Below are 14718 nucleotides of genomic sequence, written 5' to 3'. Positions count from 1 at the left end.
AGTAATCACGATTCACACCTACATATCAAGTGAAATCATCATTTTCCAGCACGAATACACTTGTTAAGACTAATAAAACATATATACTGTATATACTGTGAGCAGTGAACATAGACATCATTATGGGAACCAATAAAGCATTTATTATAATCATTATGTGAAACCAATAATGCATTTGAAATGAGGAAAAATTGTCTCTGTGCACGTTTTATACATTCTTCACCATCAACCTGCACTTGCAAAAATAGCCCCTAGAGGATGTCACATTGTAATGCTGTTGCATTACAACCATAAACTTGCCCCTAGAGGGTGCTTCAACACATGTAATGCTTTTAAGCACCTTTAGGCCTTTCAGGCCATAATGACTGCAACCATACACGTAGCCCCTATAGGGCGTACCACTCCCAGCTGTAGAGCAGAAGCTCCAGTCTTGGGAGTTCTAAACCCATAATGACCGCAACCATACACATAGCCCCTAGACGGTGTGGCACTCTCCAGTCTTGGGAGTGCTTGAGAATTCAAGGAAAACCCAGTAGTGGTGAATGATGTGGAGTCCCCCCAACCTAAGGATGGGGACTCCTGAAATCCATTGGGAAGAAAATCTGCACTTTCCTTAGTTTGTTGGTGGTGACCCCTCTCATCCTGGGGCCACCACAAGGCAGGAAATAGCCAGAAATGTGGGCACAAAAATGCGGCCCCCACAGCGCATTATGGAGTGCTTCTCCGGAAGTGCACTGAATAACAAAGTATTGACTCCCGCTGAGCCGAGAGAGCCATGTTGCCTTTTTACTTTCCTTTTTGGTGGCCTCACGCCACCTGACTCTTCTTGTGACCAAGGGTGCCCACACCTGGCCACCCCCACTGGCCCCATTCATGGATAGCTTCTCCTTAGCTGCCTGCGAGAGTGGCAGGGCTGTTCTCGGTCTGCCCTCTCCTGCCAGCAGGCACCCTAGGTCCTTGGGGTTCAGGAATGGGGTCCTGGGCCCCTTTCCGACATCATGGGGGAGCACGTGGACACTCCCTTGCATCAGGGATCCAGGGATGGGCTCCCAGCCCTCTATACAGACCAGTGCCTGGGGGATCAGGTACCCAGGCAAGAAGGTGAAAACAGGAGAGGAGAACCCACACACTCACACCCTCCCTCCCGGCAGTACTTTCAGCTATATCTTCCTTGCACCGTTTCTCAGGCCCTGGCCCACCTTGGGGAATATACTACATCTGCAGCTGAGCCTCTACCGCTCGATGGCAGAAAAGGTCTCCAAATTTAAAATGCCTTGACTTGGGTCCAGTTGGGCCAATGTGAATGATCCTGGGCTCATTTTACCCCTTGTTGCGAGCTCTAGCCACCAGGGGTAGTTGAAGCAACCTTGTCACCTCCAAAGCATTGCCGTCCTCATAAGAGTTGTTCCTCCTGGTTCACTGTCAGATAAGTTGCTCCAATGGTCCAACACTCTCTTCTATTTAGAAAATGCCCATTTTCATAGAGCTGTGGGACACCAAATGAGGTGTGGACCACTTTTCCTCAGGTAAGTTCCTTGTAGCCAGCTCACCTCTTGATTTTTGTTTCTGAATGCAGAAAAGTCCAGGGCTTTCATCCAGCTGATCCTCAGAGGTATAAGTGGACCAGCCTCACTGGCCCTTTAGGAGACCCACTAGTCCTGGGGTCAGCTGGGCAGAGTCCTTGGTCCTGAGTGGGGGTCACTGGGTTCCTCCTTCCAGTTCTCCATGGCGGTCCCAGGATCCAGCAGCGAATTGTGGAAAAATCCACAGGCAAGAGAGAATTTTCCCCCGTGTGCAAGAGTTTTTAAAGGGGAGAGGAAGATTCCAGAAGTCTGGCAACCTTGGCCAATCCTAGGATGCCATGTCACCTCTCCACCCCTGTCCCAACCCTCCAGGATTTTGGGACAGTCTAAATGGTGTCATCGGGGGCCACTGGTCACAGCACCTCCTGGGATCTCAGCTCTGCCCCTTGCTGACATCACTGCCAGACACTTGCACACTAGAATTTCAAAGAGAGCCCTCTCTCAGGTTTGGCTCCAGTTGTCTGGGCAGTCTCCTTTGTTCAGTAGGCTTGGGCCAAGCCCATCCCTGGTACAGTGTGTAAATTGAGTGATTGATGCAGATTATTTCGCCCCACCCCTTTCTTCCTCAGGAGCTGCTAGAAGTGCTGTTAATTGCTTCTTTTGTGTGTGGCGGCCTTTGTTCCTGATGCTGGAGAGAAGAGAGCTTAAAGGGGCACAGCAGGGTGACAAAAGGCTTGGGCTCTGAACATGAGCTGTGCCAGTGAAATATGAAAACTCTGGATTACCCATAAGGTGTACAGATATCAATTTGGAAGTTAGATAGTTGATTTTCATGCATAGGTTACACTCCAATTCAAGATGTTAATGGTCTCTGTAGGCCAAAGGGGAGCAAAACTGTGCTCTACGGCAGTTCTCACCCTATGTGTATAATGGGGTGTCACTGTAGACAAAACAGTAAATCATACTGATCTTCCCTATTAGTAAATAGCACACTTTTAAGGCCTGTCCCAGGTGAATATCTACACCTGCAAAGTCCCCATTGCACCAGGCTACCTGTGTACAGTTACTGGGCTGTGCACAACATTAGTCTCCCACACGCAGCCTGCACAGGTGTGCTCACATATCCACACGTGTTCATGTGTAACCAGGCAATTGTCCCTTACCCTTACTGTGTCTTGGCGACCTTATCTTAAATGTCGGAGACTGGTGGTAAACACGCGCTGTCAGTTCGCCATGTGCTTACCATGGGTGGACACCGGTAGTGAGACTTCCCCATAGTAAAAAGTCAAAAAAACATGTGATCAATAAGCAAAGAATCCGGGTGTACTAAATGGGCAGAACACAATTGCAACAGTAATAAATGTTATAACAGGGATCTTGTGGGGGTGAAATTGTAGTGTTATATAAAGATCTTAATTTTAACATTATTTTCATCTGATTGTTCTCAAACTGCCCTGAACTAGTGTAGCTAGATAGCATTAAATTACTTACTTTAATTGTAATGGTGTTGTTAGATTCATTGGTCAACACACTTAAAGGAAATATAATAAATGATAAAACACTCAGTTGTAAGGATGCTAGATTGGCGGTGATAATATATTAACATAACATGGATGTTCTGTACCTTTTGCAGGTTATACCAAAAGACTATAAAGCAATGTCAGCTCTAGACAAGTCCATCAAAAAGAATGTACTCTTTTCTCATTTAGATGACACTGAAAGAAGGTAAGTGTAAAACTACATTTGTAAGAGGTTTACTTTTTAAATAACACAGAAAAGTGCATGTAGAAAATATTTTTGTACAAGTGGTATACACCTGCATTAGTTCACCAACATGAGATCTTTATTCATTATGTGAATATTAAGCATGCCAACACTTTTTGTCATCCATGTAAGACTTCTTTCAAAGAGTAACTTCACTGTCAAAAGTAAATATTTTAACATCACTTATGTGAAAGCAGCAATTTCTGTCTTCTTTAAACCTACAATGCATTAAGAAGAATATTAAACTTTCAACTGCGTTCAAGAAACTCTTTAAAAAGAAAACTACAAGAAATGCTGCTAGATAGTATCCTCACGAAAGAGTAATCTCACACAGTCTCCTTAAAACAGATTGCTGCTATAAAATCTCAGAATGCAATGCAATGACTGCAGCCTCTGTCCAGTTTTCTGTTCTGCAGACCAAAGATCTCTAACTCTGGTTGTTTGCCTTTTAATTTATTAATATTTTTTTGGTAAACTGGCATAGTTTTTACTCCACAAGCTTATTCTCCCTGATGGTAGGTTTATTTCTAATGCCTTTCACCTCATTGCCAAATAATGTACAATAACGTCTGTTCTTTCTGTTTCTAAGAAATGCATTTTTCAGAGGCTCTTTGTTATTAAAGCTGATATGTATATAGCAATTGCTGTTCCTTTACTTATGTTTGGACCCTTCTCAAATGGATTAGAGCTAGTGGTTACTGAACTTTGAAGGTGCTGTTGCGTAAGGATGTGGCAGAGCACTGCCCTTCCTCCCATGTGATTGATATCCATCACGGAACTGCTCAGAAATTTTGCTTTTGACTTTTCAGTTTCTTCTGGACAGAATTTAGATTTTAACCATAAGATTGGCTTGATGTTGAGATTGCTTTCTTTTTGAGAATGTTTAGACATTGAGTGCCTCGACTTTAAGAATTCCAGGAATTCCGGAGGACTGCTGTCCTGGGAAGCTCCATGAAGAAGGTGTGGCAAAATGGCCTGAGCTGCTGACTTCAGAGCTGAGGGAAGCAGGTTTGAGTCTTGGTGTCGGCTCAACGTCCTGTGATTCTAGGCAAATCATTTAATCTCTCTGTGTCTACAATTCAGTGCCTTGAGATCCTCACAGGTGATTTTCCGCATTTTACAAATCCTGGATTTATTTATAAAGTCTCCACTTCAAGAGATCTGCTTTTTGAGGAGGTCTTAGTAGTGAGAGATCCTTGACTTTAAAGTAACCATTACCCCCCAAATACTGTTCTGTAGTGGCACTGGTTTTTATATGCTTAGGTCTCCGATAGCATAGAGAATGAATTACATCACAAATGCAAGAAAATACCCTCTGCCCTGGGAGTAAACGAAAGCATAGCATCAGCAGTTAGATTTCCCAAATCAGCATGGATTATTGACTCAGATTTTCTGTAAATGCCCTGTTTCGGGCCTCAGCTATCAGATTGTCATTTCCATAAATTACACTAAAAACCTTTGACTTTCTAAATGAACTTCCTTGTCCCCAGGTATCAGGTAATAGAGGTGATTTATAAAATGGCGCTTCATTATTACCCCTCAGCGCCACACTTACCTCAACCCTAAAAGCTCCTAAATACTGCTTATACTGCCAGTCACTGAACACTAACAGCCTCTTACTACCCCTTATTGCTACTCTTCCCTGATGCCTAAAAATCTCTTATTGCACCTTTACACACCTTACTCTGAACCCTAAAGGCCCATATTATCCCTTAATGCTACCCTTCTATTACCCCTCGATGCTACACTTCCGTCTACCCTAAAAAACGTACTATCTCTTAAAGCTGCCCTTCCCTGAACCCTGAAAACCTTTACTACCCCTACACGCCCTCCTTCCCTGAGTCGGATAAACTGCTTACTCTCCCTTTTTTATATTTATTTTATTTATTTTTCATATAGGAACTATCTTCGCTTTCAATACAGTTGCTTCCCAAAATTACATTGTACGAATGAATCAAAAACATCTTTGTTTAGTCGTATATAGCTAGGCAATATTTCTATGGATGTATCATGGATGCATATATCAGAAAGCAAGGACATTAAAAGACAAACAACAGAGAGATAGAGAAAAAGGGTGAACGTAACCGTAATCTTCTATGCTGCATGCACTAAACCAACATCTTGGACATTAGCTTGACCATTTGTTAACATCTTACCAATAGTAAAGTATTGCACCTCCATCCACATCAAACATTTATAGGTACCCGTAGTTGGTACAGTCACTTGGTTCTAGTTTGTAATATGTCCCATTACATGGTTGCAACCAATGTTGTAGTCCACTAGATTTTGCTGCGCAAGAATGTCTGATGTTCAAATATTCAACTGGTAATTCTTTTAATCTAATTTCAGGGAGGTCGCATGTCATTTTTAGCTTCTAGTTTCACAACAGAGGCATCCCACATTTCCTCTCCCTGTATTGGTGACTCCTTCAGTTTCACATTGAAGTAGTAGGCAGCCTCAGCGTGTGTCCAAGCTAAAAGTGACTTCAGCCATTCCGTCCTCTCCGGAGCAGTCAAGGCTTTCCAGTGCATAACTATTGGCTATTTGGCATTTAAATATAATGAAATCTAGATCAATAAATCTGAGTTTGTATTGCCTTCGGATTACATGTTCGGATCCTCAATATGCAGGATTCCGGTGTATGTGCCAAGCCATGTTCTGTGATTCCACTAATAGTTCTTACTATTATGTCCCAAGTATGTTGAAGAATGGGACATTCCCACACCGTGTGGTAAAACTTTGCCCCAGGGATGTACATCGGGGGCAAGTCGGGTTCGCCATTGGAAACATGCGTGCAATTCTATGTGGGGACAGATATGTTTGATGTAGATAGTTGAATTGCGTATATTGTAAAAATGCATTTCGAGAGACATACTTTATCTGTTGCATTGTCTGTATCCACTGGATGTCAGTTAGTGGGACAGCTAGTACTGTGACCCACCTTGCTCGTGCTTGTGTGGCCCCTTTAGTGAGATGTCCGGTAAATGGTGCTAATAGCGCGCTCCTTGCCCCTGGTTGTAAGCAGGGTATGCAGCTTCAGGGAGCATGGAGGTTCCCTATCACTTTCTTCCCATGTGACTGACAACCATCTTTGGACCGCATAATATATCAGAAAGTGACTGATAGGTATCTTAAATTTGTCTCTGAGGTCTTAAAATGATAAGCGGACACCGTCCTCATACAGATCCCCTAAGGTTGAGAGACCCTTTGTTTTCCATAGTTCCACCACTGTCTGCTTACTGTCCCTTAATGCTGACCTTCCCGGAAACTGAAAAGCCCTTGCTTCCCCTTCCCTGAACCCTGAAAACCCATTCTACTTTTTCCGTAGACCATTTTGATACAGCTTTTATTCAACCTACTTTTGTTCCATAATATCTTTGCTGCATACCCCTTACAGTACCTACACAACGCTTGCACCTTTCTTGTCGTACATGCATGTTGTGTCTGGGCTACTGTCATCACTCAGCCTGGAGTCTAACTCCAAGGACTCCCAGGCACTGCCTGTGATATCTGTTGGAGCTCTGAGTTTTGGGTGGAACCCCTCAACCTCACTTATGGAGAGGGAAGTTGCCACTGATACATACATCTAGAACCCCTCAAATTCTACTCTACCTGTATGACATTCACAATATGGTAACCAAGATCTAACCTTACCCCGCCAACCTCACACTCATCATTTCTCAAAGTGGAGTTTTTTTCCTCTCCATTTACCATGAATTTTCATATGTTATTCTTAAATTTAAACCCTCATATTCATAATAACCTACATCGTGATGTTTTTGGAATGAAATCTATTGTTTCCATTTTAATATCTTTTGGAGAATTTGTTTTAAAGTGCTTTCTTTTTTATGTGTACATTATTTCTCTTGTTGCCTTAAAGCTAATGTTCCCAAAATGAATAGAGGATTTTTATCAATTTACTTTCAAGAGTATTTTTAATTGTGGTAATTATTATGTTAATATATGAACAAATATAAGATGTTGCATTCCAGATTTGTAAATATGCAATATCTTGTTGGAAGCAGAATTGAGTTTCTTTTTTTGCTTATGTGCTTCTGGGATGGGAGGTGGGAATATCAACACTGATAAGCAGATTTCTTGGTGCATTTCTGAGGCCATATTTGTCAGGTGAATAAGGTATTCCAACCTCTTGTGTCATATTTTAAATTTGAGTTTGCATCAAACCTCATATGCAGTGGCCTCCTGTTTGACTGCCACTGGAGGATGAGTGGGTATGTGGGCTAAAGAATTTCGTTTTAGGAAGGAAGTATGAAATCCTGGGCTTATACTCATTTGTGTAGAATGGATAAGTCAAACGGTCACTTAATGGATGATTTATTGAATAGTGAGTGTATCCCAAAAACAAGATTTCAACTTGTGAATTATGTAGTAGTGTGTATTTGCTTAGTAGAGAGACTCGTCCTATCAATAGTACTTGCTGGTGCATGGTGCAGTTGTGCATCAGCATGTTTCCTGCTCTGAGTTGTGGGTTCTTTAAGGTGGTTTCAAGCTTGCCCTTCAGTGTTAACCTCTGACCTTTACATTTACTACATTCTTCATCAAGGAAACACTAGCCAACAATGTGATCCTCCAAAATGTAATAACAAAGGGAAGATATAAACTGGGAATACCAAGAATAATCCTATGCTAATTATAATAACAATAGTGAAACTAACCCATCATCCTGGATGAAAGGAAACAACTCCTATAGATATTGTAAGATCATTTGGTTGCTGTGCTATGTTTGGCCAATGTTTTATGGAATGTATTGCAATTGTTGGCTTGAATCCATGAAGCTTAATTTACTGCCTTTGAGAAATGAGTAGTGAACTGGAAGACTTTCTACATTATCAGGCCCATCGGTAAGAGATGTAGGCAGTATTTTTTAAAGATAAATCGGCTACTGTACAGCATCGGATATTTGAGGAAGTGCAACAAAATATACCATTACTCTGATGGTGGCCTGTGTGACCCTTTGGGCCATGTTTATTTCTCATTCTGTCAGAATACTCACAAAATTCACAGTCCAGATCTGTCATGGCTTGTTAGCTATAGGAGGTGGATGTATTAATCTGGTGGACTTCTGGCACAAAGTTTTATGCTTGGCATATGTAGACCTCTACCTTATACTGATGTACATCATCTAATCTTAGGCCAGAGGAAACAGCACAGCAGATGCTCAATGCTCTTTTGCTTTCCAGGATGACCTGCTCAGTGGCCATCCTTTCAGTTATTTCTGAAGACCGCAAGTTAGTGCATATATTCTGTCTTCCAGATATAGCAGTCCACCAACTCGCATGGGCCAGTTCTGGAACATGTCCATGTAGCTGAGATCTATTCCATTGCCTCTTGCACACATATTTCCGGACTAACCTCAGTTACACATTTTTATCCAAGATGGAATTTGATAGCATAAATTAAACATGTGAAAAATACAATTCAACAAGCAAGTCTTGAACTTAAAACTCATGTTGATTTCAAGTATTTGAGGTTTTGGTGGTCAGAGGTGAGGTTTGAGGGTCACATTGCCTACCAGATGAGTCTTACCTTTGATATAGTGGCACCATTGCTTGAACTTTTTCTTGGTGGACTCCAAGTCCTTGCAATGTACTATGTGGTTAACTTTAGGGCATTTCATTTTTTTTAACTAACCATTTTTTTAAACTAACCATCAGTTGATTGTAGGATGGTTTGATTGTCCTATTGAGAACATGAGTACTTTTAATGGCATCACATCATGCTAATATAGGGGCTATGCATCAAGGCAAAATATAGTTTATCATGTCGTCTTACTAAGTTAAATGGTTATTTAACCTGGTTACATTTGCAAGTGAACTGACGATTTAACAGTAACGTAGAATAAAATATTTATGGAAGTTTGGGAATACTGAAAAAGCATTGTTTGTGCTTTATGTTCCATCTTTCATATATGTAGCTTGAATTTTAATGCTATCCATTGAAACCCTATTATGATAGAAGTTACATGATAGGAACTCTTGACCTTGACTATGTCAGAAAATAAGACTACTCCGTCTCCGTTGTTGTCATAGTCTCCTAACAGCCCGAAGGAGTAAGGTCTGTTGTAGATTAGACCATTCGACCGTCACCCCATTTATAGTAGGTGGTCGAATGAGTGCAACACTATTTGATGATGTTAGTGGTCATTACTTTTTATGTTTTCAAGTATAAAATCCTGCTTTGACGGAGGGTACTGTCATTTTTGACAGAGGCGTCTGTCAAACTTTGAATATACTGATAGGTACCGCCACAACAGCAGTTTTTGCCAATGTTTGGATTTGTCCCCTGGGCTGTTGGACAACTCTAAATTTGGCAGGTGGGGGACTCTTGGTATGGTGGGAGTAAAATATTCCATCATACAAGTGGACTCGCACTTCTGCCCGCCAAACACTAAAACAGCCCCTTAGTGTTTTTTTAGCCAAGAAGGAACCCCAGACACAATTAGTATGCAAATCCTACATATAGGAGAACAGTTCATTATGCTAAAAATACTTGAATGGTTCTAGTGGGCTGATTTGTGACACCACTTTGACTACGCCCTCTCTGTCCTTTGATAGTTCAGTTCTGTATTGTATGATGCAGTTGTTCAGTTAGACCCACTAATGCATCTATGACTTGGGATAAATTGTCTTTGAGGTCTCCACATAATACTTACGTAATAATTGTCATCTGGGATTCTTCAGGCCAATTAACCCATTTGAGGGGTGGTCAAAATTGCCTTACGCATGTGTCTTGTTGTATGGTTAGTAGTTCCTTACTTCCAGAATGCACTTCAGCACTTGAATATGATCCTTATTTCTTGCATGAAGGACTGCAATCCTTAAAATTGGAACTACTTTGATGGTGATAAGGTATTGCCTACACTTGTGCATCCCAACCCATATTAGCAGCCAGTTATTTTTTAGTTTGATCATTAAGCAGCTGTCTGGATTTCATATGAAAGAGTAACAAGTACTAGTTATGAAATGTGTGAATTTCAGGAGTATATGAAAATTGTTCAGTAAGCAAAATGTATTACAACATTCTACACTTGTTGTACCTCCAACTTGTCCCATTTAGGTAATTGGCTAAGATGTTTGGTCCTGCAGCAGCTGATGGTGAAGATAGTTGATGTAGATATCTTTGTATAGCTTATATTTGGTCTAGTGGCAAGCATTTTCCTTCTAGCTGTTTTATAGATCACTTTTTTACTTCTGCCAGAGGAGACTGTAAGTTGTTCGAAGAGGAGTGTACCTCTAACTAGGCACGCTTAGCATCCTAACAAACCATACTGCACTGTCCTCTACAAACATTAATAACCACAGACCAGTGCATCGTAGGGACACTGATCCAACTTACTGCATAGTGTCCACATGACGCTAACCCACCACAAAGCACTACATTCTCTGTAATCACTTTCTTGGGATGCTAAGATACTACACTGCACTATACCCCAGAGATACTGACTTGCTATACTACATTATACATGTAGGTATGTATGTATTATGTATGTGTGTAGAGGTAACTCTTAAGTGCAAAACTACAAGGGTGCAGCGGAGCACTGAACAGCGAGTGAAGCCCAGAGATTCCATCCAATATCGTTTACAAGGTAGGAAATATGTAATTTCCTATTTTGTGTGGAGGTACTTCTCTGTGTTGAGATGTGACTTCACTTTCTTTCTGAATTGCAGGAAAGGCAGTTTTGATGCTGAAGAGGATTTGTTTCAGACCATCAGCACAGAAAAAGGAGAAAGCCTTCCTTTTGTTCTTGTTCATTCTGACAATTCTTTGTGTCCAGTTTGATAATCTCCTGGCTATTGATGTGACCCTATACTCCAGTTGGAGCTTCTCTGTTGCAGATATGAAGAGGTGTTGTGTTGTTTTAGTAGCTTTTCCAGTAATACAGCTGATCTTGTACATAAAGGGAGCCTTCAGTGGGAGTCAGTGCAGCACCCTCAGTGTTAGGGTAATGTGGTTGATTTACTTTAAGACCTTAATAAGGCAAGCTGTATTGTTTAGGTTGCTCTTCGGGAGTGTCAGTGTACAAAAGACCCTTGAAAAAAAAGTTGCAACTGGTCAAATGGGACTGGACCAAAGTTTGTGTAGTTGTTATGAGGTTAGATTTGGGTATGGTGGGGTTTCACATTTTTAAACCGAGACCATGGATGCCATCTTATTTTACTTCATGATATGCTGCTTAAAGGAGAAGTCTGTGGTGAGGTTAATCAAACTTATTTTGCACTGGCTGTCAGCTGGATAGTGAACCCATCCAGATTTATGTCATATCGCCACGTTTAAATATGGTTTTGCCTTAGACTGCTTTCAAAGGAACTCTGCCCTTGCCTTTTTGAGGATTGGTAGGTTCTTAATCTGCAGTTCTGTATTAATTTAAGGGTGCATTTAAGTCATTGAATGTCATGAGATGTCAAGATTTTAAGACACAGTAGTGTGTACTCATAACATTGATTAATTCAGTTGTTTTGGGCTGTATTTATGGAGCACAGAGGATCCATGTAGAATTTTAAGATTATGTGGGATAGGTTCTATCCTTGGGGTGCTAAGCAGGGAAGCTAAGAGATGAACCAGTGCAGGACATGTGAGAGTAAGCTGTGTGTTTTCCAGGGTGTGAGTGAGAGCTCATTTGAACTGTCGAAGGCATTTAGCTTGAGCAAGATTTTTAGACAAGGGTCATCTTTATCATTAATGAAGGAGGGTCACATTAACTACCTGAAGGTTAGCTGTTTCTGTACTACAGAATGGTCTCGGGCCAGAATTGTAGTCCCTAAATAGATTATCCTTGTTGATCTTATTCTGTATTTGGGCGGAAACAGCTTTCTTTATTGTGTTAAAGGTGAAGGGTAGGTGGGTGATAAACTGGTAGTTGTAGAGATTATCTGGGACCAGAGTACTAATCTTCAGAATGGGGATTATCTGTCCTATTTTGAAATAATTGGGCAAGGTTCCTTGGATACGGGGTTATGTTGACAATGTTGAAGAGCAGTGAGGGAATCATAGCTGGAGTTATGTGCATGCTTGGGAGACATGTTGATGTATTTCTTGGTGTTTGTTGTATGGGTGTAGGGTATATGTGTAGGGTATATGTGTGCTTGGTCTGGGTTAGATTGTGGTTATGAGGTGTGTTGTGTTCGGGACCCATGCCGTGGATGGCTTTGCTAAGGGTTATGGGTTCTGAATTTAGCCCCTAGGTGGACTGAACAGATAGAAACAGAATATATTATTGTTGTTCACCCATTCTGTTGACACCACTGCTACATGTGTCTCTAAGTACCACTGTGATACATTGCACAGTGTTTCTATTCTAAATGTGCTGTTCAGTATAAATACAAATCCACATCTGCCAAACTATCCGTAGTCCTAAGGTCATTAATGTACAAAGCCATTTCATCCTGGGGTTTCAAAGCAAACACAGAACAGTTAGGGACACTAACTTACCACATTGCTTTTCATCTTGAGGACACTAAGCCACTACAACACACTGCTTTACAGGAGCACTAGCCCAACACATTACTTTGCATCTTTGGCATACGAAATAAATGCACTGCAGCCTAAACTACACATATCCAATGGACACGGATGCACCTCACTGCACCCGAGGAGCTCTTACCGGTCTGGCTGCATTCGTTTATTAGGACACTAATTGACAGGCTGCTCTACTCTGAATCTTAGTCACACTACAACAATGCACTGAAACATAGGAAAACTAACCCACTGCATTGCTCTGCCTTCTAGGTATACATTTTGGACCACACTGCTTCATAAAGCAGTTAACAACCCCACTAAACCATAATCTGTGGAACTCAAGTGACTGCACCAGACTGAATTTCATCCTGTAGACACTGCATTGTGGTGATACCTACACATCACATTGCAAATTATCATTTTTAAGGCATCAGCCTGCTTCACTGTCCTTCTGTTCTTCTTTTGGAGATACTAATCTGCTGTGATGCACTTTAGGTACACTCACCCACAACATGCATTTCATTTTAAAGCCATGTTTCCTCCACATAGCATCCTCCAAACACTGCAGCTCACATAAGGGTCACTGCACTTTACTTTAAGGTCACTCCCTCCATGTTGAGCTATGGACTCATCAGGTCACCACACATCTCAGGGATTAGGATACCAACCCTCCATACTGCATTAAATTGTATTGACAGTATTTGACCAGATAGCACTCTAAACTGAGTACACAAGCCCACCTTACTGCACTGCATCCTAAAGACACAAGCCCACCACACTGCAGTGCATTTCAGTGTTCGGTCACTGATCACATTGCATTAAATTGTATTGACAGTATTTGACCAGATAGAACTCTAAACTGAGTACACAAGCCCACCTTACTGCACTGCATCCTAAAGACACAAGCCCACCACACTGCAGTGCATTTCAGTGTTCGGTCACTGATCACATTGCAGGGCGACCTAGGAGCAGTTATGCTTTGTTTAAGGAACAGTCACCCAGCATAAGATAAAATACCATGCTACACCCAAGGAACACTAGCATACTACATAGCTGTGGTCGTAGGGACAACAATGTACCACACTTATACTCAACCTAAGGACTCTATAGAGCCAAATCCTTGTGGACTTGGTGGATACAACGCTGCATTCTATCATAGGGGCATTAACCCACCAGTCTGTACTGCTCCTTTGTTTGCCACCATGTTGTTTCTTCCTCACATGTCACCTTCATGGTGGGATAAACCAGAAACTGATGAAAGGGGACCAACCATGAATCTCTTCATCCGAAAGAAACATTTAAAGTTGATTAATGAACCTTTGTCACCTGTGTCCAGAATTTACACAACCCCCAAATCGCCTCCTGGGCCAGCTTATACACTAGTCAAGAAGCATGTCTCAGAAATAAGGGCCTCATGTACAAAGCAAAGGTCAAATCAGAGCAATTGCAACAACAAAATGGCATTTTTAAACCTTAATTGACCACAATTTGGGTTTGTGAGTAAATACCAGTATCTGTAAGGGTCGAGTAAAGGGGACATGATGGTCTGCTGGCTCCAGCCAAATGGAGTGTGACACAATTTGTGACCTACCTCATGCATAGGAGTTAGGTAGGTGGAACTGCCACCCACTAAGATTCAGTTTTATTTTAAGCAGTCTATTAATGCATACGTTGGTCTGAAAAGTAACAATGCATTCTGTAGACGTTGGTGTGCAAACTAGGACATTTTCTACAGAATCCATTATATTACATTCTAAATAAGAAATTGTAAATTGGTAATTGTTGCAATTTACATTTTCTTATTTGGAATATTAGGCCATTGTAGTTATAAAGAACCCAGCATTATTTTTTTAAAATTTAAACGTAAACTAATACGTGGCCCTTTCTAATTTAAATTTGTACCCCAACGCTTAAAATAAATCCCTGTGCGATTTAAATAATGTTAAGTAATTAA

The 14718-nt window shown here is 41.3% G+C and overlaps 1 protein-coding gene across 2 annotated transcripts in view; it reads left to right on the top strand.

Annotated features, from left to right (window-relative positions):
- PRKAR1B (protein kinase cAMP-dependent type I regulatory subunit beta) overlaps positions 1 to 14718 on the top strand; it is a 524789-nt gene that overhangs the window by 181759 nt on the left and 328312 nt on the right. For both annotated transcript variants that reach the window (XM_069209839.1, XM_069209840.1), the window contains exon 4: positions 3157 to 3248. In XM_069209839.1, coding sequence (XP_069065940.1) covers positions 3157 to 3248 — 92 coding nt within the window. The remainder of the gene's footprint in view (positions 1 to 3156; positions 3249 to 14718) is intronic.

Source organism: Pleurodeles waltl, chromosome 10 (genome assembly GCF_031143425.1).
Source record: "Pleurodeles waltl isolate 20211129_DDA chromosome 10, aPleWal1.hap1.20221129, whole genome shotgun sequence".
In the NCBI taxonomy this organism is placed as follows: Eukaryota; Metazoa; Chordata; class Amphibia; order Caudata; family Salamandridae; genus Pleurodeles; species Pleurodeles waltl.
Note: the sequence above shows the minus strand (reverse complement) of the source record. Positions and strands in the feature narration are given on the sequence as shown.